Source organism: Marmota marmota, unplaced genomic scaffold (genome assembly GCF_001458135.2).
Source record: "Marmota marmota marmota unplaced genomic scaffold, marMar, whole genome shotgun sequence".
In the NCBI taxonomy this organism is placed as follows: domain Eukaryota; kingdom Metazoa; phylum Chordata; class Mammalia; order Rodentia; family Sciuridae; genus Marmota; species Marmota marmota.
The window spans coordinates 4,248,089-4,274,871 of record NW_025999946.1 but is presented as its reverse complement, the minus strand read 5'-3'; the positions used below and the strand labels follow the sequence as shown (position 1 = coordinate 4,274,871).

The 26,783-nt window shown below is 44.7% G+C and overlaps 1 protein-coding gene across 2 annotated transcripts in view; it reads right to left on the bottom strand.

Annotated features, from left to right (window-relative positions):
* Dusp29 (dual specificity phosphatase 29) overlaps positions 1-26,434 on the bottom strand; it is a 36,546-nt gene extending 10,112 nt beyond the window's left edge. The window contains exons 1-3 of one of the 2 annotated variants that reach the window (XM_015504604.2): positions 26,368-26,434; positions 14,025-14,258; positions 316-536 (exon numbers count right to left, since the gene is read on the bottom strand). In XM_015504604.2, coding sequence (XP_015360090.1) covers positions 316-536; positions 14,025-14,224 — 421 coding nt within the window. In that variant the 5' untranslated portion in view covers positions 14,225-14,258; positions 26,368-26,434. Of the gene's footprint in view, positions 1-315; positions 537-14,024; positions 14,337-26,367 lie in introns of those variants that run through there. The other variant, XM_048801828.1, reaches the window with a different exon arrangement.
* Positions 26,435-26,783: the final 349 nt, after the last annotated feature.

The window sequence follows — 26,783 nt, the reverse complement described above, 5'->3', positions numbered from 1 at the left end:
TACCACTGAGCTATACGCCCAGACCCCGCCTTTTCCTTTTGAAGGATGGCCGATACTCCTCAGGGAACACTTACTCAGACCTAATGATAGCCCTTCGCTCTAAACTCTCACGATTCCGATTCCTCAGCGGTCATCAAAGTCGGAACCCCACCAGTAGCATGCTCGGTGAGGCTGGTCCTCAAACCATGACAACCTCCCGAGGCTCAGAGGTCTCCTCATCAACCACATGCAACCTTAGAGCCTTGGATAGGAAAATCACGTTTTCAAGGCGCAGATCCCTCAGGGGGCGGGGCCGGGCCGGGGCGGGCCTCTTACTGCGATCGTCTTGGAGAGCCGAGTCGACGAAGGCAGCCGCGGAGTAGAAGAAGACGCTGAGGTCAAAGGTGGGCACGTCGTCGGCCTCGACGCCGTGGTACTCGATGGGCATGTCGCGGTAGTAGTCGGGCCCGGTGTCCACGTTCCAGCGGCCGTGGGCCGCGTTCAGCACGTGCGTGAAGCCCGCCTTCTGCAGCCCGTAGCGGTCCAGCGCCGTCGCCCTGGGCACAAGGGAGAGGGGATGGTCTGCCATGCGGGGCTTGGCGCAGACGGGGCGAGTGGTGTGGACTTTGGGGTGGATGGAGGTGAGGAGGGGACTTTGGAGGACCATCCAAGGCTCTCTTCACTCAATTCCGGTTCCTAAAATAAGGTGATTTCAAATGAAGTCCCAAAGCCCTGCTTAGACTAACCCAGGGGCCATTCACGCCATTTGGTCTTTTGGAGGATGGTGTGACTGAGCTATTCATTCATCCATTTTTTCATCATTTACCAAATCCAGCTAAACCTGGCACTGAACACTCCTGCTGGACTGGGCCAGCCAGATCCCCCAAAAGGTTTCCAGGATAACCCATTCACCTGGGCCGATTTCATAGAGCCCCAGTAGACCCCTTAAAGAGGCCTCTTCTCTGAATCTTCCGGATATTTATAGGGTTTTTCAGGTCAGGACTAGAAAGAATGGCTAAATGCTGGTCTTTGTGAGATTTTGATTGAGATTGGGCAAAATTTTCACAGGGTTGGTGGGCACAATGTGAAACAGTTACTTTGGTGAGTCCTTGGCCTAGTTGAGTAAAGCATTGTTCTGAGGTCAGCTTTTGAGTATCCCATTGTTTGAGTTACTTGGGGAAGTTCCTGAAGCTGGCAGAGAAGTCATTTAGTTTTCTTTCTTTTTTTTAATATTTATTTTTTAGTTGTAGTTGGACACAACACCTTTATTTCACTTGTTTATTTTTGTATGTGGTGCTGAGGATCGAACCCAGGGTCTCACATGTGCCAGGCAAGTGCTCTACCACTGAGCCACAACCCCAGCCCATTTAGTTTTCTAGACAAAAATTTCCAAGAAAGAAGAGCAAGGTCCTGTGGCCTTGGAACATGACCAGACGGAAAGGCAACATGGTAGACTATCAGAGGAAGCAGGAGTTGTTGCTGGGAGGGCAGGTTGGTTGGGGAGCTTTTGGGGAGGGGGGTCCTCCTTGAGACTGCCCCACCACAAGGGTCAGCACTTGGTGATGGAGGGGAAGAGAGAGGCAAGAGCAGACCACACCAAGGAACTCACAACCTGAGATGAGATATAGAGGCTGGAGATAATGCAGGCCTTTCAGGAAATGTTTGTTACTTTCTGCAAACTTTTATCCCCAAATAGTGATTTAGAATCCATTGGGTATCATGCACTGTTCTGATGCTGATGTTACAGCAGGGAAGAGGTTAGTCATGGTCCTTTGGGAAACTCAGGTTCTACTAGACATAGCAAATAACAAACAAATAAGATCTCAGTAATAAGAGCTGTGAAGGAACTAGAGCCATGTCACAGGATGCAGAATGACCATGGTCCTGCTTTTGGTAGGATGGTCAGTGTAGGCCTCTGCCAGGAGGTGGCATTGAAGTAAGGGAGGGGGAGAGTGTTTCATTCAGGCTGAAGGAACAAGTGCTGAGAAAGGAGACTGGTGTGGCTGTAGCAGAGGGCAGAGGTGGGATCCTGGTGTGCTCTAGCAGGCCACAGGAAAGAGTTTGGATCTTATTCTAAGCCTTAGAGGGCTTTAAGGGAAGGGTGAGCACTGTTGGCCTTTTATAAAGATCAGTCTGGCTGATGTGTGGAGTGGGATTAAAAAGGGACCAAAAGCAGAAGCAGGGAGGTCTGCTGGAGGCTTCTGCAGTTGTATGGGCAAAAGAGGAAGGAGGCTTGTACTAGGGTGATGTCACAGAGGGACAACCAGATCTGGCTTTAAGAAGACATCTCCCTCAATAGCACAGAGACCAGCCTGCAGCTCAGGGAAGAGGTGACATGGGTCTGGAACCCTAATAATAAGAGGACAGGAGTGGCATTGTGCTTCAGCTGAAACCTCATCTCAAGGCCACTGGGAAAAGGATGTGAACTGAAGTGCCATATTGGATGGCAATAGGGACCAACACCCTGGGCTGAGAGGAGTCCTGCATCAGAAGCACATGCCATGGCCCCTCTCCAGTGGTGTTACTGTCTCTACTAGTTTCTTGGAGCTTTTTGTTTGCTGTGAGAGAAACCATGATGGTCTCTAGAGTTTGGGAAGGAGAGACCTGAGCACAGGCGTTGAGCCTTTAGAAACGTTTGTAAACAGCCTGTCGAGCTGTGGTGTGGGGCAGTGGGGAGTTCCACCAAGGCCTCCAGATGCCTTTGTGCTGGCATCCTGACAGTGGAACACATTCTGCTTTCAATTTTTCCTCAGAAAGGTCTGCTTTTCATTTTTCTTTTTGGCCCAAAGTATGTATACAACAAACATTATGCTTTTGGAACCCAGATCTGCACTCAATTAAAGCTTCCCCTAATGCAGTCCATCATTGCTGAGTAGCAATCAACCCCACTTTGAGGTTGAGCTCAGTGGAAAAATTAAAATTAACTGTTTTTGACAGGAAGCTTGTACCCTTCAGAAAGACGGTTCTCTCTGAGTTCAGGAACTGGGTTTTAACATAATCAAATGGCAGTTTGAATAAACAATAGTTTGCACTTTGCTGCTTTTAAGGTCAAGGATCAGGATAGATATGCAACAAGATTCATTGCATGACACCTCCTTATTCACTCTATTGAGCTGGATTTGGCTGTGTCTGAGAGGCATGAGGAGCGTCAGTCCTGGTCAGTGTCTGAGACCCACTGCAGATTTTCAGGGCTCTTTGGCTACCTGGGCCAGGAAGGGGAGATGATGTCCTCACACTCCACTCTGGGGACTACCCCCAGCTTAGTTACACAGAGTCCAGTTGAGGACTTGGAAGAGCATCCACAGCAGAATGGGGAATTTGCAAATAAAACAGTGCCTCATAGATCTCAGACACACAGCAGCTGGTCCCCAGTTGGGCCAGACGCCCAGCTCAATAATTATTGGACGTGGGGTGGGGATTGGGGTGGTTGTCTGGTACGTAGTGTTTTGCTTTTAAAATCTCAGGGCCAGATACATTCTCTGCCTTGATATGTTATGTGGGAAAGAAACTAAGAAATGCAGAGGCATTTTGAGGTGGAGGCAAAGAGAAAAGGGCCACATGGCCCTGTCCTGGGCCTATTTATGTGTATATGCTGAAGGAGAAGAGACTTCAGAGGGAAAAATAGATTTAGGAATTTATTTTTAGAATCTGGATGATGCAGGGGCGGTAATGTCTGATTGTTTCAGAAAAATCCTACATTCGATCAATTTGTTCATTTTTTAAAAATAATGTCATTTAATTACAGAAATAACATATGCTGATTGTAGAATGTGGGAAACATAACCCCCCCAAAAGGAAAAAACAAAAAACTATTTCTAATCTGTTAGAGATATAAGATTTTATAATTAGCCTTTTGTTTGTTTGTTTGTTTTGGTACTGGGGATTGAACCCAGGATGCTTAACCACTGAGCCACTCCCCAGCCTGTTTTGTATTTTATTAGAGACAGGGTCTCACTAAGTTGCTGAGGCTGGCTTTGAACTCACCACCCTCATGCCTCAGCTTCCCAAGCTGCTGCCATAGTGACCGATGTTTATCATTAGCCTTTTGATATAAGATCCTCCAGTTGTCTTTCCATGGATAGATTTGTGTATTTTATAGAAAGGTGTTTTTAATACAATACTATACAGTCATATTTCATTTCATTGTGCTGCACAGATACTTTTTTTGTGTGTGTGATGCTAGAGATGGAATCCAGGGTCACTTGCATGCTAAGCTATATGCCCAGCCTCAATATGGCATTCTTTACCAATCAAAGGTTTGTGGCAAGCCAAATCTATTGGCATCATTTTTCCAATAGCTCTGATGATTATTAGCATTTTTTAGCAATGAACATTTTGAACTGAAGTATTTACATTGTTTTATAGGCATGATGGTATTGCACACTTTAGCTATACTATTATGTAAACACAACTTTTGTATGCCCTGGGAAATCAAAGAATTTGAGTGACTTGCTTTGTTTTGATTTTTTTCTTTATTGTGGTGGCCTGGAACTGAACCCATGATGTCTCCAAAGTATACTTATGTGTACAGTTTCAAAAACTTTGGCATGGTGCTATATCATAAACGTCTTCCTTTGTCAACATATGTCCTTTTTTTAATATTTATTTTTTAGATGTAGATGGACACAACACAATGCCTTTATTTTTTTGTGGTGCTGAGGATCGAACCCAGGTCCCGCCCATGCTAGGGGGGCAATCTACCACTGAGCCACAATCCTGCCCCTAACATATGTCCTTTGATAGCGCTATGGTAGTCTCACATATATCTCCCAAACTTTATCTCACCCATCACTTTGCTGTATTTCTTTGGGAGCATCTGATTATGTTCTTACGGGTGATTTCTTGAAGTGGAATTGCTGGGTCCATGGTATGGACATTTTTTAATATATTTTATACTTGTTACTAAGTGGCCCTCTAGAAAACTGGTTCAGATTTATATTCTGATTTTTTTTTTTTTGCAAACTTAATAGGCAAAAAATAAAAATGTGTTAATGTTTCCTTTTTTGGTACTGGAAATTGAGCTCAGGAGCACTCTACCACTAAGCTACATCCCCAACTCCTTTTATTTTATTTTTTATTTTGAGACAGGATCTCTTAAAGTTGCCCAGGCTGGCCTAGAAATCACGATCCTCCTATCCCAGCTTCCCAAATTGCTGGGATTATAAGTGTGCATCATGTGCCAGCTAATGGTTCATTTTTATCCACCTGTCTGAACTATAAGGTTGGACATTTGACACTCATGTAGTGGACTCATGCAGTTCACTTTTGAAGAACATACCCCTGTTTTGACTCAGTTCTCTTTAGCTGTTCCTTCCTCCTACAAACCTCTGGCCTTTCTGTGGATTCTGACTTGAGATTGGAGGACTGAGGGAGTGGGCATCTTTCTTCCATGGCCCAGTTTCTTCAGTCAGACACTTCCCTCCCTTCCTCCTTCTCTGGCCTGGCCCAGCCTCCTGCCAGCCCTCTGGAGTTGCCCTTGAAAACTTGCTTGACACCCAACCTTAGAGGAATGATGGAGAAGTGCACTCCCTATGTGGAAATTGCTTGGGCAGTGTTCTTGTAGTTTTGCTTGTTAAGGCCCTAAATTCCTCAGCCTTTGCAGGCAAGACAATTTTCCCAGGTGTATGCCCTTACACAGAGGGGAGGAGGCACAAACTCTGCATATATATGTTTGTGCAAACCTTATGCCAGCTACCTTCAGGTGGAAAGCAAGATGGTCCCATGTTTCAGAATTCTGCACTGGGCATTGAAGAAAGGCCACTCACGACTGGGCCAGTTCTCCCTATCCTGGCTTCAGGAAGACCCATTGCTTTCCCACACTCCTCATGGATTCTGGTTTGCGGGTGGTCTGTGTCCTATAATCTGGCATCTTTTTATCTTGGGGCATGTCACACTGTGGTGGTCACATGTCATTTTATGGGTGTGACCTTGATGATGTCCTTCATCTCCAGTGGAGTCTTGATTGTGACTGCTCCTTGCAGGTGGACTTGAAAACAGTAGGCACCTTCTGAGCTTCTGATCTTGGTTAATTCACCTAATATGAAGGTGAAGTTCACTGGCCTTTTAGTTTCTTAGGGCATTGTCACTCATTGATGGTGAAGCTTGTAAGTGATGTGGCTGCTTTGGGTGAAAGCTTAAACTCCTGCTTGAGCTAACACAGTGAAACCTTTGAGAGCCTCAGTTTGCCTTGCTTGCAGAATAGAACCAATTACACTGGCAGTACTTTCCTTATGAGTTTTTGGTGAAGTTGAATGATCCAATATTCAAGCTTCTTTGACACGTTAAAATAAAAATTCAGGGAAAAAAGGCAGTGGAAAAATGTACATCAAATATGTTTATCTCTGGGAAATAGGATTATAGGGAATTTTAATTTTCTTTTCGTCTGTGTTTTGTAGATTTTTAGTAATGAACATGTTATGTATTCATTTACTATTTAATGTGTACCATGATTGTATTGATGTTACTTCCTTAGTACTCAGGAGAGACTTGACTATTGCAAAGACATGGGGTGGCCTTGGGATTTTAAACTCCTGTTAAAATTTCTTCCTGTCTTCCCCACTCCCCCAAACTCCAGTCCTCTAAGGATAGATGTGAAGGGAGGAGAGAAACTATCCACTGGGGGCCTGGTTTTTGAGCAATGATGTCACATTAATGATTTTCTTTGCTAACTGTGCAAAGAGTCTCTTTTTTAAAAAAAAAATATTATTTTAGTTGTCAATGGACCTTTATTTAATTTATTTATATATCATGCTGAGATTGAACCCAGTGCCTCACACATGCTAGGGAAGCATTCTTCCACTGAGCTAGAACCCCATCCTATGTGCAAGGAATCTTACTGTTCTTTGGGGCATTGACTGAGAAAGCTTCATTAAGCATGAGACCTAGCCAGACCATGGTCTCATGCATCTCCCATGTGGCCATCTTGCCCATGACTGGTGTCCAGTTGCACTTAAGTCAGCTTCAATAGTTGAAAGTTCCGAGTCTAGGTGTTCTAATTCCTTTAGGTGACATCCAGCATTTTAAATTATCAGCCATGGAGTGCTTTTGCTGCATTCTAAACTTGCCATGCCACACCTTGGAGGAGCAGGTCAAGTTTTAGTTTTGCTTGGTGCTGAGAGGCCAAGTTTTTTTGCGGGGGAAAGGGATCACAGGTACACCAAGGGCAAGTCCTCTCTCATCTGAGGACTCTTTTTTTTTTCCCTGCAGATTGATCTGCCTCCACCTCCTTTTCTAGTTTCTCCAGCTGGAAACCCTGGAGATACCTCTGGCTTTTGAGGCTGTTGGCCTGGTTGGGAGCATAAAGTCAGAACCTGTAAGACAGAGCTGAGTGCTCCCAGGAAAGCAAGCTCAGCTGTTAGCAGCTGGCCATAGGCATTTGGGAAGGATCAGGCTCTGTGGGGAGGGCAGCTGGCTGTTGAGGATCCTAAAAACCAGACCTTGGAGGCAACGATAGCTTTAATAAAAAATGGGGAACTGCATAGGACCTCTGCTATTCAAACAGCAGAACAGCTTAACAGCACCCTGGTGTTGGTTCACAGGGACACCCACATTGTGGCAGGGGAGATTTCTCAATTATCCTGTTTCAGCCGAGCCTTATCGTTGCAGGCTGCCCTGCCTAGGAATTTGCAATCACTTTGAGAGTAGCTAGGATATTTCCCCTCCTGCTGACTGTAGGGGGAAAAAAAAAAAGAAAAAGAAAAAAGATTTTGCTAAGCAAATGAAAGATCTGAACAAGATTAAAGTGAGAATATTTAAATTACAGAAACTTAGTGCTTTCAAGCATACTCAAGCATTTTTGAAGCACTCATTTAGGGACTGCTGATTGATAAGAGGCGAGATGAATTATTCTTATCTCTGAGTCCTTGGCTCTCTGGAGGGCAACACTTGGTTAACCTAATTTGAATCTAATTTGAATGACTTAAAAGTAATAAAACAAGTATGTGCTTGAACCTAATGAAGCCTAATTTATTTAATAGGACATTTCTTAAAGAATTTTATTTTAGAGCTGGAAGGGACCTTTGAAATCATCCTTTATTTAACAAATAAAGAAACCAAGTCCCAGAACAATAAAATGCTTTGCTAAAGGCCACACAAGGCTACTGACCACACACAATGGGAACTTGAACTCTGTGCCTTGAGTCCTGTGGGACAGCTTTTACAGAGCCCATGGTTTCCAGTGTGGCCGACTCAGACGCCTACCAAGTTATGGGATGAGTGGAGAGGGTGCTGGACCATGAACGAGGAAGTCTTTCCTATGGGAATATCTGCAACGTGGCCTGTTGGTCAGATCCTACCCCCTCCATGGACCCAGTAGACCCTCCTGTCTGTGGCCTCTTCTCATCAGGCTGCAGTGATGGAACTGCCTCTCCCCTCCCCTGAGAGCCAGTGAGCAGTGGGGACTTGGAGTTTCCAGGCACTGTGTTGGGTGAATCCCCCTGGGAAAACCTGGGTTTGAGAGGAAGGCCAGGACAGTATCTGTGGTGGGGAGGAGGAAAATAAGTAGAGAAGGCCCAGGAGGAGGGTCCTTCCTTCCAGCACTTGGCCTTGCCTTCATGATAGGATCTTATGGGAGAAATTTGACTCAGGGGTATTTTGTGTCCCAAGGCTAACCTTGAGGTAGAAGGACCTTTAGTGGTAAAGTCTAGCGTCTGCTCTTTACTTTCCCCACACACTGAGTCAGATTTCTAGAATCTGCCTCATCTGTAATCCCATCTAATATTTCATACTTAATGAGTGTTCCATGCAGTGCACTGAGCATCTGAAATGTGTTAACACATTGAATCACATTTTTTTTTGATGGGGGGTGCGGTGGGAGGGTATTGGGGATTGATCCAAAGGTGCTTTACCACTGAGGCACATCCCCAGCTCTTTTTATTTTTTATTTTGAGACAGGGTCTTGCTAAATTGTTGAGGCTGGCTTTGAACTTGCAATTTTTCTACCTTGGTCTGGGATTACAGGGGTGTATACCAGGCCTGGCTTGAATCCATGTTTTATGGATGAAGCAATTGAAGCTCAGAGAGCTTGAGTGACCTGCCTAACACCACACAGAAATCACATTTGGGCTGGGCAGAGTAGCGCACACCTGTAATCCAAGTGGTGTGGGAGGCTGAGGCAGGAAGATTGCACATTCGAAGCTAGCTTCAGCAATGGTAAGGCGCTAAGCCACTCAGTGCCACCCTCTCCCTAAATAAAATACAAAATAGGGCTAGGGATGTTGAGCTGTTGAGTGCTCCTGAGTTCAATCTCCAGTACCAAAAAAAAAAAAAAAGAAAAGAAAAGAAAAGAATAGAAATGAAATCCATACTTGGCCTCAACTTGGTGGCTCTGGAGTAGACAGATGCCCAACCATTTTGCCTGTTTCCATAAAGAGGGCCAAGAATAAGCTCCATCTTGGGGGAGGTCTGGCTTCCTTTAGGTCCCAAGAGTCAATGGCCTAGGCCTCAGGAACAGATAGGTAGGGGTCCTAGCTGCTCCAGACATCCACCCTTACTCCTGGGTCTGAACTGCCTTTATTTCCAGAGCCTTGGCATTTGACTTTCTGAGATGCTTTAGGGGAAAAGAAAACCTCAAATGTAAATATCAAATTAAAACTGTGGCTTTGTGTGTGAGGAGCCAGCTTTGAGCTTTTTGTTGCTCTGGACAACAGCTACAAAGAGACCAAGAAACACAGGTGACCTCGCCTGCTCACCGCCCAGGTTATAACCCCTATGTGGTCGCATTGGCAGTGGAATTCATTGCACTTCCAATAAGCCTCTGGGAGTATCGTTAACCTTGTTAAGTGGCTGTCACAGGAGGGAGCCCTGAGCCGAGAAGGGGCCTGCAGCAGGCCATGCTGTCTTGGACTCTGTCCCCCAGCTGGTCATGTAGGTCCCACACACCTGACCATGGAGCCTGGACTGAGTGTCTGTGTTTGTCTTGGGGCTCGATTAGGCAGGACTGGATTGAATTGAAAGGGAAGTGACAGAGCAGGGTTATAGTCAGCACGTCTCCTGGTCTGGAACTCTCTTCAGCGAAAGAGTCAATTCAACTTCCGTGGCCTCATGAAGGAAGTGCTCTCCCTGCATTCAGTCTTCCTCAAGCTACCCCTTACCTGCCTTTCTGGATTTCTTTTTCACTAACAATAGTAACAAAACATTTGCATTTATGTGTTGCTTTATGAGTGACAAAATGCTTTCACATATCTTAGTTCTTTGAAGCTTCTCTGTAACTGAGATGAACTCAGACCCAGAAAGGTAAAAGGCCCTGCCCAGAGCCACTACTGCTCTCCAGGTGACTGGGGTAGGTTGTTATCATTTAGAATATTGCTGTCCCTCCTAAGGGCAGTTTATGCTTTCCTGTCCCTTTGATGTGAGATGTTAGCATGGACTTGCTTTGTCCAATGAACTATAGGCAAAAATGGTCCATGTCATTCTTAAGTCAGGTTATCATTTGCCATGTCTCTCTTTTCTCTCTTCTCCGAGGGAGAAAAATATCCCAACGATATTCCAGATAGAGTCCGCTCCATCAGCCTAGGCCCTGGACTCGAGGGGCTACGGAGTATAGGCATAATGGACCCACTGTGGACTGTAACATGTGTGAGAAATAAACCATTGTTGAGGAAGGCCACTGAGATGCCAGGGTGGCCTGTTGGATTAGCACAGCTAGTTGAAACTGACCACACAGTGGTAGAGTTTGGATTAGTGAGACCTTCTGAAAGTGCAATGTGTTCAACAGTAGGGAACTGGTTCAATGAACAATCTCCTGTCCATTTGGTACATTATATCTATTATAATTAAATGTATGAGGTGCATGCAATAAGGACGAATGCTTATGAATGAAGCCATGTGAAAAAGATAAAATGAATAATGGATACAGTTACAACTATATAAAATGAATCACTCAACCAAAAACAATACTCTAAAAGTCTAAGAAGAAATATACTAAAGTGTTAATAGGAGTAGCTTTGCAATATGGACTTGGGAGATTGAAAAATTTTCTTCCTTATAGTACCCACTGTTTTTATTACTATAGCTAATCTTTATGGAGTGCTCACCATGTACTAGAGACTGCACTATTTTATATATATATTCTCACATAACCATGGAACCCTATGAGGAAGTTCTTTTACTACCCTTTTATAAGTAGGGAATTAATACTTTTCTGTTCATATAATGAACATATTTTACTTTTACAGTAAGAAAACAGATTTACTACATTTCTTTAATATTTCATCATTAAAGCTGAGAAATTTAGGTCCCTTTTCCTTTTCTTTTTGTCAATGTTATAATAGACATTATTGTATATATTTCCTTATGTATTGGTACTGTTATTTCTGTGAATTATATTTCCTTTATATATATATATATATACACACACACACACACACACACACAGTGTGTGTGTATGTAGTTGTCAGTGGACCTTTATTGTATTATATGTGGTGCTGAGAATCTAACCCAGTGCTTCACACATGCTAGGCAAACATGCTAAAACCCCAGCCCAATTACATTTCTTAAAGTGATATTTTTGGGTCAAAGTGAATGTTTACCTTTAAAAGAAGCATTTTTTTTTTTTTACAAATTTTAAACTTTCAGAAAAATTTCCAAAATAATACAGTGAGCTGGGCATGATAATACACACCTGTAATCCCAGGAACTTAGAACTCAAGAGACTGAGGCAGGAGAATTGCAAGTTTGAGGATAGTCTGAGCAATTTAATGAGACCATATCTCAAAATAAAATTTTAAAAAGGACTGGGCATGTAGATCTGTGGCAGAGTTCTTACCTGACATGCATGAGCCCCTGGGTTCAATCCCCAGTACCAAAGGAAAAAAAAAATAGTGCAGAGACTGTTTGACAATTAAAGGAATGAGATATTAATACATGCTACAAGTTGGATCAACCTTGAAGAATATGCAAAGTGAAAGAAAGCCAATCACAAAAGGCCACACATTGAATGATTCCATTTATATGAAACTTCCAGGATGGGTAAACATATAAAAACAAAAAGTAGATTGGTGATTGCCGGGGGGCTGGGGCAAGGTAGGGAATGAGGAGTGACTGCTTACGGATTCCTGGTTTCCTCTTGAGGTAATAAAAAAATGTTCTGAAATTAGATAGTGACGATGGTTGCACAACTCTGAATATAATAAAACCACTGAATTGTACGCTTTAAAAGGATAAATTTTACGGTACGTGAATTATATCCCAATAAAACTGAATTCAAAAGAGAAAACAGTACAGAGAGTTCATGTGTACCCTTCACCTACATTACCCTAATGTTCTCAACTGGGAAATGATTAGTGCTGTTATACTGTGGAGTATGAAAAGTGCAGAACAGTAAGTATAGTATGATTCCTTTTAAAAAAATGTTTAAAAGATATGCAAGTCATTTATATGCAGGTATATGTTTCCTAATATTTGCAGGAACACACATTGAATGTGTGTTAGAATGTGTGTAGAAGCATGCATATGAACTTAATATTGGTCAGCGGTAGAATTAAGAGGGGACAAAGACAGATTATGCAGTTCTCTTTATAACCCCCTATTTTGTTTAATTTGGTATAAAAAGGCATGTAATTTTTATAATTTCTCACATTTCAAAATATTAATGCAAAAAAAGAAGACAAGGAAGGGAGGCTGTCTGTTGGTCAGCTTTCTGTTGCCGTGACCAGACCACCCAACAAGAACACCTCAGAGGGGAAAAGTTTATTTTGGCTTATGGTTTCCGAGGTCTCAGTCCATGGTTGTCTGACTCCATTGCTTTGGGACCAAGGAAGGCGGAATGCCGTGGCAGAGGAAGACTACTCAGCTCAAGATGGATGCAAAGCGTGGGATAGAAGCCAGGGGACAAGATAATCCCCAAGGGCATGCCCCCAGAGACCTACGCTGTAGCCACACCCACCTACCTACAGTGACCACCCAGTACAGTAGTCCTTTGGAATGATTAATCCACCAAGTGGATTAATTCACTGAGTAGGCTACAGCTCTTGTAATCCAATCATTTCGCTTCCTGCAATAACACAGGAGCTTTTGGGAGACACTTCATATCCATACCATAACACTACCCTTGGGTATTCTCATGGCTAGCAATTTATCTCTAGATTTTAAGCAGGAAGATGTGCATTAATATCACACACAGGGGTCCTGCCCCATCTGCCCCAAAGTTCTGGATGATGGAGTGGGAGGGCTTGGAGTGGTAGTTATAACGAAGGTTTCTGGTTTGGAAAGAACTGCACTTGAACTGTAGCTCTCCACTATCATATTATGGGCATAACTCAACCTTTCAGTTTCCTTACCTTTAAAATGGGAGTAATTAGATAATCTTTTTTGTCGGGTTGACATGAGGCTAAAATGAGATCATGCATGCAACGTGCTTAGTAAAGTGCCCAGCATACAGGGTTTCATAAATAATAGCCATTAGTAGTAGAAAGTAGTATCGACAGTAGGCATTTTTCAGAAAGGGGGATGGTGACAGGCTTACCGTCCTTTCAGACACATAGGTTGGATGTTCCTATGCTCTCAACCTGAGGATTGACTTCAGTCTTGTTGCTATTATACCCAGCTAAAAACATGGCACTTGTACTTCCCAGCCTCCCTTGTAGCCAGGGGCAGGGGGAAGTCCTGGGTGGGACTTTTCCTTGGAAAACTGCCCGTTTGGTTTTCCTTTCCCTCCACTTTCTTTCTTTCTGGATCCTACAGTTGATGACCAGAGGCATATAAGCAGTCTGGGACCCTGCAGCAACCTTGAGGAGGGAAGCCAGGCCCTCAAGATGGCAGAACAGAGCACATGAGCTTGGGTCCCTAATGATCATGTAGTCACCGTGCCAGCCCCAGCTTGCCTTCCTCTGGACTTATATGCAAGAGAGAAATAAACTTCTATCTTGCTTATGCCCCTTTTCTGCGTTTTCTGTAAAATGAAGATGAACCCAGCCCTAACTAATAGAATTCTCAGAGAACAACTCTGAAGGCCAAGGTGCTCTCCTGGGAGGTGTGGCGGTGACCTGGGGAGGAGCTGCTGCCTTCTCCTGGGCAAGGCCAAAGTGAAGGAGAACCTGGGTACTTACTCGTCGCCAATGTAGAGCCTGGGCCAGACCTCGTTGACATGGGTGTACTGGGGGCTGCCCTTCCAGAAGAGCCGCTCCAGCTCGAAGGCTCCAGGGGTGCAGTAGTCCTCTGTCTCCCTCTCCTCCTCCGCCTTCAGGGACAGCTTCTTGGCAGATGGGTAGACATTCTTGAGGCTTGTCTTTGCTTCTCCAGATGTCATTTTGAAGTGAAAGGATTTTCTTTCCTTTCTGCAGCTGGTCATGAGAGAGGGTCAGGATGGGGATTAGCAGGGAATGCTAAGGTCAGGAACAGGCATTACAGAAAGAGGTGGGAAGAAGCTGACCTAAAAACATGGCTGAAGAGTCCCTGGCTTGCTCTCCTCCTACTTGATTATCCCAGGCCACACAGGTGAGCAAGGCCAGCCATGATGGCAGTTAAACAACACTCCTCAACATGCCAATGTTTCCAGAGAGTACTGGGGGCTGAGGTTAATTTGCTGCTGACCTAGAATAGGCTTTGGGTTCACAAAATCCTCCCAGACAGCTAGTCCCTTTCCACCATGCTTCTAGACTTTATTCCCTCTTTGGTGCCTACTTTTTCTGTCATCTGATTGGAATCTGCTAGTTTGGGCCATTTTTATCTCAAATAGGAAAGTTCAGAAGCCCCTGGTGTTGCAGGACTGTAGCATGCTTGATAGCTGCAGGGAGCACTTGGCCAGCAGAAAGGGCACATGGCTAAGCCCAGAGCAGGTTTGTCCAGGTCAGCACAGCCAAGGGCAGAAGCAGGGCTTCAGAAGCCTTGGGGTGGGAGGCAAGCTGCTACAGGACGGATAGCCAGCTTGTTAGGACAGTTGGGGTCATGTTCACGGCTCACACCAGGAGGCTGGCCATTGCTGCATTAGTTTATCAGGGAGTCAAAAGAGATATTCATGCTAGGAGCTGTTCTGTCTGCAGATTGAAACATGTCTGGAGAGCTTGTCAGGCTCTGCTAGTGGAATGCAGAAGAAGAGTTTCCATTGTCCCTGAGGAAATGAATTCACAGTGGAATAGGGCAGTGTGTGTTCTATGAGCCAAGTTAATGGCACATGTATGGCCAGACAGCCAGGGAAGGGAAGTTGTACTCATGCTCTGAGACTAGAGGGAAGGAGAAAAGGGTGAAATGACTGAGGAGTATAGAGATAAGCCTGTGGCAGGGAGGGAATGTTATTTATTTGACAAATACAGTCAGTCGTCCATATCCTCATGTTCCAAATTTATGATTCAACCAACAACATTGAAAATATTCAGAAAAGAAAAATTGATCTGGTGTAGTGGTGCACACCTGTAATCCCATTGACTCAGGAGACTGAGGCAGGAGGACTGCAAGTTCAAGGCCAGCCTGGGCAATTTAAGAGAGGCCCTAAGCAACTTAGTAAAACACTGTCTCAAAATAAAAATTGAAAAGGCTGGGGATGAGGCTGAGTGGTAAAGTACCCTTGGGTTCAATCCCTAGTACAAAAAAGGAAAAGGAAAATTGCATCTGTTCTGAACATGTACAGACTTTTTTTTACTTTATTCCCTAAACAATAACAACTATTCATATGGCATATATGTTGCATCAAGTATTGTAAGTAATCTGGAGATGATGTGAAGTATGCAGAAGAATGTGCATAGGTTAAATGCAAATACTACACTATTTTATGTAAGGGATTTGAGTATTGAGTACCCCCAGATTTTGCTGTCCTCAAGAGGTCATGGAACCAATTCTCCATAATACTGAGGGAGGACTGTCCTTAAACTTATTTTGTCCCAGACAACTATTCCAAGTTCTTTACAGTTATAAATTCATTCAATCTGAATAACTGTTATAAGGAGAGCACTATTATTATCCTCATTTTACAGATGAGGAAAATTATAAATTGAGGGTGTTCGTAGCACATGGCCTTAGTCTGTTGAGAGGGAAAGTAATGGAGAATACAATGTGAGGAAGGTCAGGCAGGGATTTGAAGAATGTAAAAAAAAGGGCTAGTGGTTCCATAGACCAGTAGGATCAAAGACCACTCAGTAAAATTTGCAAAGGCTTCCATTTATTCAGGAACAGGACAATCTGAACATGAGTAATAAAAATAACTCCTGGGCTGGGGCTGTAGCTCAGCGGCAGAGTGCTTGCGTAGCATGTGTGAGGCACTGGGTTCGATCCCCAGCACCACATAAAAAAATTAAATAAAATAAAAGGCATTCTGCCCATCTACAACTACAAAAAAATAAAAATAAAAAACCTCCAGCAGCCAGGCACATGCCTAGAATCCTAGCAACTCAGGAGGCTGAGGCAGGAGGATCACAAGTTTGAGGCCAGCCTGGACAATTTAGGGAGACCCTGTCTTGAAATAAAAAATAAAAATGGCTGGAGATATTGCTCAATGAAAAGCGTCCTTGAGTTTAATGCCCAACACCAAAGTAACAACAACTCCAGCAGACAGAAACACATGGAAACACTTAAATGGTAAAGATACATAAAACAATTATTTGCTGTTGGAAGGTGCTGGGAATTAGCTCATTATTTTGAGATGAATAAATGAAGGAAAACAACCTAACATTTATTCTTCCTTTCTGATAAAAACTGTACTGGGAAGATATAGGAACTTTTCTCTTTGAAAAGGTATTCCAGATAATAAAGAAGGAAGGAAGCACTATTTTTACAATTCCCAATGAACTACTGGGCCAGGCTCTGAACATTGACTGCTAACAATGTAAGAATAAGAAGAAATAACAGACATTATTTGCTTGAACTCAGGGGTGCTTAACCACTGAACGACATCCCCAGACTATTTTTGAATTTTATGTAGAGACAGAGTCTTGTTGAGTTGCTTAGGGTCTCACTAAATTTCTGAGGCTGGCTTTGAACTCACAATTGATCCTCCTGCCTCAGCCTCAGGATTATAGGCATATGCCACCGTGCCCAGCCTTAATGTGCTTTCTGATCGAAGAACACACTGGTGAATCTCAGCAAAGTCTTCAGGGTCTAGTTCTGATGGGACATTTGCAAGAGATTCAGAGGACCACAGGGCCTTATCCTAAATATTCACAGATGAAATGATACAATGTCTTGGATTTGCATTAAAAACAATATAGTTGAAAATGCAATCACATCATATTGGAGGGTGGGGTCTTGGTGGAGGTGTGTGAGGCAGGATTGGCTGTGGGTGGTGATAGTTGAGCTTGGATGGTGATTTCAAGGTTGGTACTATTTTTATGTGGGTTGGAAGGATCTGTAATAAAAATTTTTAAAGAGGCACTGGCCATGAGGTGGCACACACCTATAGTACCAGCTACCTAGGAGGCTGAGAAAGAAGGATTGCTTAAGCCCAGGAGTTCAGAGACCTCATCTCTTAAGAAAAAGAATGGGTGGGGGGAGGAAAGGGATGAAACCACTCCTTTCAGGTTAGATTCTCTCAAGTCCATAGTTGATGCCTTAAAGGATCATGAGCTAACTGTGTGTGTCTGTGGGGATCTTGGAAGCCAAGATTTGTGAGTGCCTCCTGCAGCACACTGATTCCTGGGATGGGGTGGTGAGGGCAACATGGAGCAGAGGAGAACCTCTCAGTGTGATGTAAAGACCATCCCTGTTGGGGTCATCAGACACGGACTAAAAACAGACTCCTGCGCTATACACTGGGGCCTCAAAGTCTGTATTTTAACAAACTCCCAGGAGAGTCTGACAATCACTCAAGGTTGATAATAATTGTTTGAGATGTGACTCAAGAGTCAAGGAGCTGCCAGGCATGGTGGCACACACCTGTAATCCCAGCTACTGGGGGGTTGGAGGCAGGAAAATCCAAAGTTCAAGGGCAGCCTGGACAAATGAATAAGAACCCTTCTGGGAAAAAAAAAAGGGGCTGGGGATGGAGCTCTGTGGTAGAGCATCCCTGGGTTCAATCCCCAATACTGAAATATATATGTATAATATACATATATTTTATACACACACACACACACACACATATATATATATATATATAATACATGCACAGAGAAAGCAAATGCACGTGCGCGCGTTTGTGTGTATGAAGGAACAGTAGAGAAGGATAGTTAAGAGTGCTTAGTCTAAATGCTTTCCATTCTTCTCATTGAGGTAGGTCTGGCTTTCCCAAATTCAGGTGCAGGCCCTGAAGGAGAAAGGCTGGGCCACCTTGGTCCGAGCCTCCTTAGTGTTTATCCTTGTAGCCTCAGTGTCTGAAGTGTAGAAAGTGCTCGGGAAATATGTGTTGAACAAAGGAATGGTTTTGTGAGGGGTAAATGAAGGACAAAGGCCTGTGAGGCCTTGCTAGGGAACTCAGCCAGAGCTGCTGAAGCAGGACTGAGGCTCTGGCTGATCCAGAGGCAGGTGCAGGGGTGAAAAGCACAGAATAGGATGAACCCTGCTTCTTCCAGCCAGTGGTTGGTCAGGCTTGAACTTGACTCTAAGACCTGTCTGCTGGTGTTTCCAGGTGGGAAGGGAGAAATTATCTCAAGGGGTGGCTGAAGCTTCTATTGCAGGAACCAACACAGACCCCCTGCCCCCAACTCCTAAGTTCATGGTCACAGCTTTCATTGCTGCAGGCCCATGGGGACCTTAATTCCTAGAGGCCTGAAACTTAGCCCCTCCATGGTACCCACTCTTCTCGTAGTGAAGTGAGTAGAAGCTGGGCACTGTGTACCTCAATGTGGTGGTTTAGGCCCTTCTGAACCCTGCCTGCCACTAAAGGAGGATTGGGAAGAGGCAATTTTAGGGAGGTTTCCATTCTGAAACCTCCGCCTGTCTCTTTTGATCACTGAAGTTGACCTCACCCTGGGTGAGGCCAGTCCTCCTTCATTATACTGCGGAGAGAGCCATACCCGGCCCCACCTCTGTGCTGAAAGCCTCGGCTGGATTTCCAGACAGAGGAGGAAGTGGTGCGGTCTACCCAGAGCTACTTGGCACGCAGAGGGAGCTCTGGGATCTATTATCCTCCGTCGTGCCGATTTGATGGGGGAAGAGAACAAAGCATGGAGCCGTCCAGAAACCACAGACCTGTAATCTTTCCAAATCCTAAAGGCGGCTTGTGTGCATCCCTCTCTGCATGGCTCCCAAATCTCTAATTCTCAGAGAGGCCAAGAGAGTCTGTTTTCCAGATCACAGCCAGAATGGAAGGGGAAGACAAATCTGTTCTGTTTGGTTTCCATAGATTCGACCCAGAGATTAACTGCCAAGGTCTCTGTGACACATACAATATCAATCACAGGCTAAAATGTCATAATGAGAGCTGGGCAAGATGTCAAGAGAGGCCTCCGGGTTCCTGTTGCAGCTTCATGTTTAAAGATTTGGTCCTGGGAAATCAAATGCTAACTCTGAGGTCTGCTTGACCTATGTGAGCATCTTCCTCGAGGGTAGGCAACTTGTCCCCTTCATGGAGGGGCCAGGCAGATAACATAGCTGAGGGAAGTGTTTAGATGTTAAAAAAAACACTAGCAATAACTTGACTATTGAACCTAAGCTAGAGACGTTAGGGAGTGGTGGAGACTGTGGTACAATAAAGAGTAAATGTCCCCTCTGATGGTAGCAGCAGCTTGTCCTTCCATGTAGGAGTACAAGCCCAGATTTTCTGATTTTATGCAAAGCCAGAAAGTCATATTTTTGCAAGAAATCTATTGATTTCTAAGCGTAGGCAGCCATAGCAGATGCTCTTCTTGCTGTGTCAGGTCACTGGAGCATTAGTGGACAGTTTCCTTATACACAAGTGGCTTTCTACATCAAGCAGCTGTGTTTCCCTGCTGGAAGGTATTTTTTGGTCTTTAAGTTGGTCAGGAGGAGCAGAGTTAACACTCCAGAAGTTACCATGAACAAGGGGCAGGAGTTGGTAGATAAACGCTCCAGCTTCCCCAACCCTGAGTGGACCAGTTTTAAAGTTTTCCCCACACATTCTCCCCGGAGGCCTTTCTGTGTGCTAGAGCCCATAGTTACCCAGAGAGGTGACCTGCTCACTCACATCCTTCCTCCTCTTGGGATCCCCACGCCCCACCCACACTTCCTGGAGCACCCTGCAGATAAACAGTTTGCACCCAAATCCTGGTCTTGGGGTCTCCTTTTGAGGGAATCTAAACTAAGAAATATAAGGATATGGTGTGTGCCTATATGAAAACTTTATGTTAGATCCTATAAATATACACAATTCTTACTTGTTAACTAAGGGTAAAAATTTAAAGAAGAAAAAAAGAAATATATTGTGATAGCAGAGAATGTAAGAGGCTGAGCAGTACTCAGACCACTAAAGCCTGAGTGTCCTTTCCTTCCATGAAGCAGCAGCCTTGCTTTGGAGAGTTATTTCCAGGAATTTTTGATGGCACAGTTTGTATTTAGTTAAAGGTTTCCTCTGCCCAAGGAGGAAATATTTTGATTCGCATTCAAAACAATAATTTTGATACCAAACATAAACCCCAAACCAAAATTTTATATCATTTTCTTGTTTCTTAAACTAGAAAAACAAATAAACAAACAAAGCATCAAAATGTTAATATTGTGGATGAGTGGTGGGTTCTTTTTTTCCTGTTTTCTATTTTGGGTTTCTTTCAGTAAATAATCATATTTTACAATAAACAACCATGTCTGTATTTCTTAACTGTGCTGGCCCAACAGAACAGTCTGGACTCCCTCTTTATTTCTTGCTGCGGTGACAGGGCCTGCTCCATTCTCTTGACTCCTGTAATCACTGAGGACACTCGGATTTACCCATGTCATTCCCCCTGAGTTTCTTTGATAAAATGGAGCTGTAACTGGAAGGGTAAAGATGCCTTTTAAAACAAAACACAAAAAAAATCCCAACCTGTACTATTCGGTTTTCTAAGGTGGAAGATGGGAGAAGTACGGTGGAGAGATGCATAATTCATTTCAGAGGGAAAATTAAATTTCTGAGTGGAGCCCTTGAGTCTGCAGAGACTGGACAGGAAGCCGTGCTTAGGAAAGAGCTTGTAAAGAAAGTCTGTCGTTTTCAAGACCCACAGTACAGGCCTCTTACTTAACAACAACACCGTTTGAGGGTCCCTCTGACAGGAGACCTAGGAAATAGCCCAGAGAACAAATTGCTCTATATAGTAAAACAAGAGTTTTTGAGTTTTCTAGAATATTCCAGAAGGGATATGAGAGGGCCCTTTGGTGGGTGAGGGTTTGGGACCAGAGACGGTATAAAGAGATTCCAGGAGATAAACATCCAGCAGCTAGTGTAGCAGGGAATCCCAAAGTCAACTTGGTGATGCCCTCTGGCTGCATCAGCCCTCTTGCTGTTACCCTAAACCTTCTGCAAAACTGTTGTACAGAGCAGCCATGTTTGTGGTGGTTCTGAGAAATAAAAGAAAAAGTCTTGTACCAGTGAAGAGAAGAGACCAGAAGTTTATGAAACAACATATACAGTATGTTCCCATTATTATACAAAAATACATGTCCAAAATGTTAACACTGGCTACATGCTTGTTTGAGGCCAATAAAATTGTGATTATTGTTTTATTCTGTTTTTTTAAACACATTTTTTTTTAGTTGTAGATGGACAATATTCCCGTTTCGTTTAGTCATTTTTTTAATGTGGTACTCAGGATTGAACCCAGTGCCTCACACATGCAAGTCAAGCGCTCAATCACTCAGCTACAACCCCAGCCCTTGTTTTCTTCTTTTTAAGTAACCATCTTTTCTAAATTTTCTGTGGTAAACATGTATTAGTTGAGCACATGGAGGGATTAAAAACAAAAGTTCTATTTTAGAATTAATCTATATGTAGAAGATGCTCACCCTAAACCTGTGGACCAAGGCCCAAGAAGGCAGCCCTTGGGACAAGGCCTGGACAATGTTCCTCACTCCTCTCTTGAGGCTCCAGTTGCCTTTCTGTAAAGTGGGAAACTCAGAAGGCAGGTCTTGTCCTAGAGGTCTCTGAGGACAGGAGCCAGGCCTCAGTTCTGGTAGGAGGGCAGTCTAGGCCCTCGTATTTCCTGGGAATCCAGGGGAAGTCCAGGCTGTGTGGGTCTTGAAGCTCATATGATTTCTTTAAGAAAAAGAAAACAGGTATAGGGCCTCAGAAGAAACTGTTGCAAGTGTGGGGTTCTGAAGCTAAATCCCTCTGGAAACTTCTTTCCTTTTGATTTCAGATGCAGTGGGCAGTACCCCTCTCCACCCCCACCCTTTGGTGACAGAGCCAGGGACTTGGACTTCCCCTTAGCCTAGTGTTTGTTTAGATTAAATCAGCCAGCATCTGGGGAACTCTGTGGGGGTCATGGTGGGGATGGGAAGCACCATCAGTTCCTCCTTGACTTGATTTCACAAGTTAGACCCCGACCTTCCTCCAAATCTTTGCTCACGTGTCCCTGTGCCCAGGGCTGGACCAGGCCAGTGTGAGAAGGGATTCAGGCAGAGGTGAGACAGGCTGGACCAGGGAGGTCTTTTCCTTCTAGAGACTTTTGGCCTAGTAGACCAGTCTGTAATCTAATTTTTGGAAAAAAAAAAATTTTGCCTTCCCTCCTAAGGTATCCTGTTATCTGTTCACATCTATGTTGCTAATGCATTGGGGTCGTGGGGAAAAAGTCTACTTTGAAACGTGTGTACACGACACCACCCAAGTCGGGCTTGGAATGTGCTTTTAAAGAAGGGGGAGAGTAAAAGCGTTATTGTGGTTGGGTAAATGACTGTTAGTAGAGTATTACCTACTGCTGGGGTGTGGGGGGGATGGAATTTGGCAGCAGTATCCATACATAAATATATTCATATTTTTAATTTGCTACAAGTCAGTACTTGTCTTTATTCATTTAAAATCTACCCAAATGATCCCAACTAGAAAATAAAAGTTGGTGGATTTTTTAAAAATTAAAACTTGGATATGAAAACCCAGGAATTTTTTGTTGCCTATAATTTAATTCTTAATGTATCAGACATAATCCAAGTTTAACAGATTTTTTTTCCCCCTTTTGGATTCTGGCAAGTATGTTAACAGGAGGCAATTATGTGAATTAATATAAAATCCTTTTATTAAAAAAACAGAAAAGCCTTCTTTTAAAAGGAAATTTAATATTCTTTCTACAATGGTGTTGATGTCATGAACTTGTTTGATTAACTCTTCAAATGGTTTCAAAGCGCTTGGGGGTGGTAATTTATGAACTCTTAATTGATTTACCCAATCTTGGTTTGGCAGAGATGGGCCTCCCGGAAATGTGAGGAGGCCAGAGCCTCACACTCGGCTTCCTTCTCAGACAGGGGAGCGGACTGGGATGGACATGTGGGCTATGGAGAAGGAGCTCCAATGAGGGAAACAAGGGCCTTGATGTCTGACCAGGCCAGTTGTGGTTCCTGACTCCTGAGCAGCTGGGCCTTGGCTTCCTCTGGAGATTCTGGAAACACTGCTGGCCGCTCACAGCACAGGGACTCTTTAAGAACCATTTTCCACTGAGTGTCACCTCAGAACAAGCCTTCTTTGGGGAAGGGCATGGGGTTTCCTACAGTGTGAGAGTGTGGCCTTCACCATGGGCCTCTCTTCCTCCTGTTCTAGGTCTGTCTTCCTCACTAAGCCTGTCTTTGGGTGCCATGAAGTTCAGGCTGCTTCTTTTTTGTTTGTTTTAATATATTTTTTTTAAACTGTAGATTGACACAATACCTTTATTTTATGTGGTGCTGAAGATTCAACCCAGTGCCTTAGACGAGCGAGGCCAGTGCTCTACCACTGAGCTACAGCCCAGCCTCTCAGGCTGCTGCTTCTTGCTGCTATAGAAGCTTGTAGAGAAATTGAAGCTCTGGCCAGACACAGGGAAATGATCACACAGGTGGTTATTTCTGTTGTGTGCCAGTGATGATCTACTCTCTAAACCTCCTTGATGGGGAATTACGATCCCCACATTACAAATGAGAAAATGAATGAGGGTCAGAGAGGCTAAGAAGCACTAGACCAAGCTAGTAAGAGGGTGCAATGGATTCTCAGTCCAAGCAGCCTAGCACCCAACCTGGGTCAATAGGTTATTCACTATTCCTGATCACAGGGCGTGAGTTCCAGAGAGTGAGCCTGGGCCTTTCAATTTTGCGTGCTCCCCTCCCCCATGCAGAATGCAGAGTGGCATGAAGTCATGAAAAGAGCTCTCACTGGCCCTGTAGCCTCACATACTGGGCTTTAGCTTCCTCGGGTTTTCAAGGGAGATACAATCCATCTCACTGGTTGTTGGATTAAATGAGATAATCTAACTCTTGAAGCATCAACATGGGCTCAGAATGTTTCATGGAGCAGGGTCATGGAGGCAGCGAGGAGGTCAGTAGAGCTGTGTTTTGAGTCCAATAAAGGGAAGGACGAATGGAGCCATTTGGCCAGGGCAGGGGGTCTCTGTACGGAAGTTGTGGCAGAGGAGATGGGACATAAATGAGCCTGAACATCCTCCTGTGGGTGATGGGTCTTATTCACTCCTGTGTGAAGTGCAAGGAAGGGTTTTAGGAGTAAGGGAAAGGACTCTCTCTGGCTAGTTAATATCTAATGACCATATTAGGCTGCTATGAGTCATTATTTCCTCTTTACTGTGGAAGACAAGAGCCCAGAACCATCAAGGGTCACCAGAAGCAGAAATTTAAATACCGTCAACTCTGTAGTCAGGCTGAGGAGGACAAACAGAGCTTTGATCCCTGGCCCCGGCCCTCAGTGCAGCTGTTCCCAAGCCCAGGCCTCCCTGGGGGAGGGGCCAGGTTGGAGCAGCAAAGTGAGATGCCCCTACTGCCTCTCACCCTGTCAAGGGGCTCCAGGCCTCAGTGTTGACACTGTCAGACTCTAAGACACATTGGATTCCAGGCCCTAACACCATCCAGGCTCTATGACCTGGAGCAAACCACTTAATTCTTTGTGCCTCCATTTTCTGATCTGAAAATGAGGTCAGTGACGACCATCAGTCATAAAAGAAAGGAATTAATACTTAACAGGGAGAACCCTTAGAGCCATGCTGGGCACATGGGTAGCACCAGGAAACATTGCCAGTTCACAAGCACTGCAGTGTCTGAGAAGGCCAGCCCTTGCTCCGTGGCTGGTGGAGGGCAGCTTGCCCCCTTCCCAGCTGGACCCCCCTGGGCCTCAGTAGGGTTACCAGGAAATGCTAATAGCCCAGCCTCCAACTTCCAGCCTCCCTTATGCTTCTTATCTAACCTGGAATTGACAACAGGCACAGGAAAATCACCTTCAGTCAGGATCCCAATTCCTCTCCAACCCAGATATTGCCCTATGGCTGAAATGTCCCAATTCAGGACTTCCAACTTATCAGTGGCTGAGGACCCATGCCTTCCCATCATACTCAGCACAGATTGCTTTTGCCTCTGAAGAGGCTTCAGGACTAACTGACCTTCCCCTAACTCTCCCCCTTCCCACCCTAAGTCCAAGGCTTGCCTTGTAAAGGACTCAGCTGAGAAGCCCTTTAAGTGTTGCTTATAAATGTCAGAGTCCTCTGATTTATTGGTGGGGCCAAAATGATTATCTCATGATGAAAACAAGGAGGAACCATAAAGAAAATGTCAGGGCAACAGAAAGAGCAAGAGCATCCATATTAGAGACCCGCAGGGGCTGGTGGCCTCTCCAGACATGTTCCTCACATCCCCTCCCTTCATTCTTGGGAGTTTTCCCCCTTCAAATATTTTGAGCTTTCCTGAACAGTCAGAGCCCTGTAGTCTCAACAGTTTGAGGTTCCAGGCCTGTGAGCGACATTTGGGGCCACAGGAGAAGGATACCAGAGTCTAATTGGAAAGCCCTGAGACACAGGGCTCTTCGTACCCACACACAGTGCTGTCTTGGTCCTGTGGCTCAGTCCCTCCATGACCCACCCCCCCATCTCTACCAGGGCAGCCCCATCCTCCCACCGAGACTGGGAAAATATTCATTAAGAGTCTGTCCAAATGATGCTTAGCATTACCCAGAACAGACGGAGAATTCTCATCCTGAGGATTTATGTACTTCTTTGTCATTTGTGCTGCCCTACACACAGTCCAAGTCACTCAAGTGCCTCTATTTGTCCTGCCACACACCCTCTCAAGATTTTTACCTCTCCACAGGCTAAATAGACACATGTTGGAATGTGAAATACAATACAATGACGTCCAGTACTTCAGAAAGGGCCTCATGAGCTTTGACCCATCCCGTCACCCTTTAGAAATGGCCATCGAACTGAAAATAGATTTAGAAGGAAGAAGACGGAGAAAATTCCATTGTGTCTCTGGAAAATGCTGGGGTAGCAAGAAGCCTTTCATACTGAAAGGATGTCAGCTGTTCTCCACAGCTCCAGAGCAGAGGAAAGGGGGCTTCCAGTCCTCACTCCCAAGCCTCCAAAGAACACTTGGATGAACCCAAGAGGTGCCACCCTCCCCACCCAAGGGCCTTACCTGTGTGCGCTGGGCCTGGCTGGGTCAAGAGGTACTGGGGCGCGTGGCAGCCACACACCCGGCCACCCTGACTGGAATCAGAGGGCCTATTTTTAGGGTCAGATCTGCTGACGCTGACCTTGTGTGCTGTCCAATCTGAGAGGAGACCTGCGGCATTTGCTTGCAAAATGATTCGCTGGTGTGACCTGAAACCTTTGACTTAGGAAGTCCTGTACCTGGAGCTCATATGCTGTTCCCAGTATAGTCACAGATATAAGACATATGGCCACCAGGGCAGAGACAGGAATTTCCCGGCTTTGTTTTCTTGGGATGGACAAGGCCAGGTGTCTGGGGGCCAGAATGTCCTAGAATGGCTAGTACAGGGGAGGTTTGTCTGCTGGCACATAATCTCATGGCACAGCTGGGAGCATCCAGCA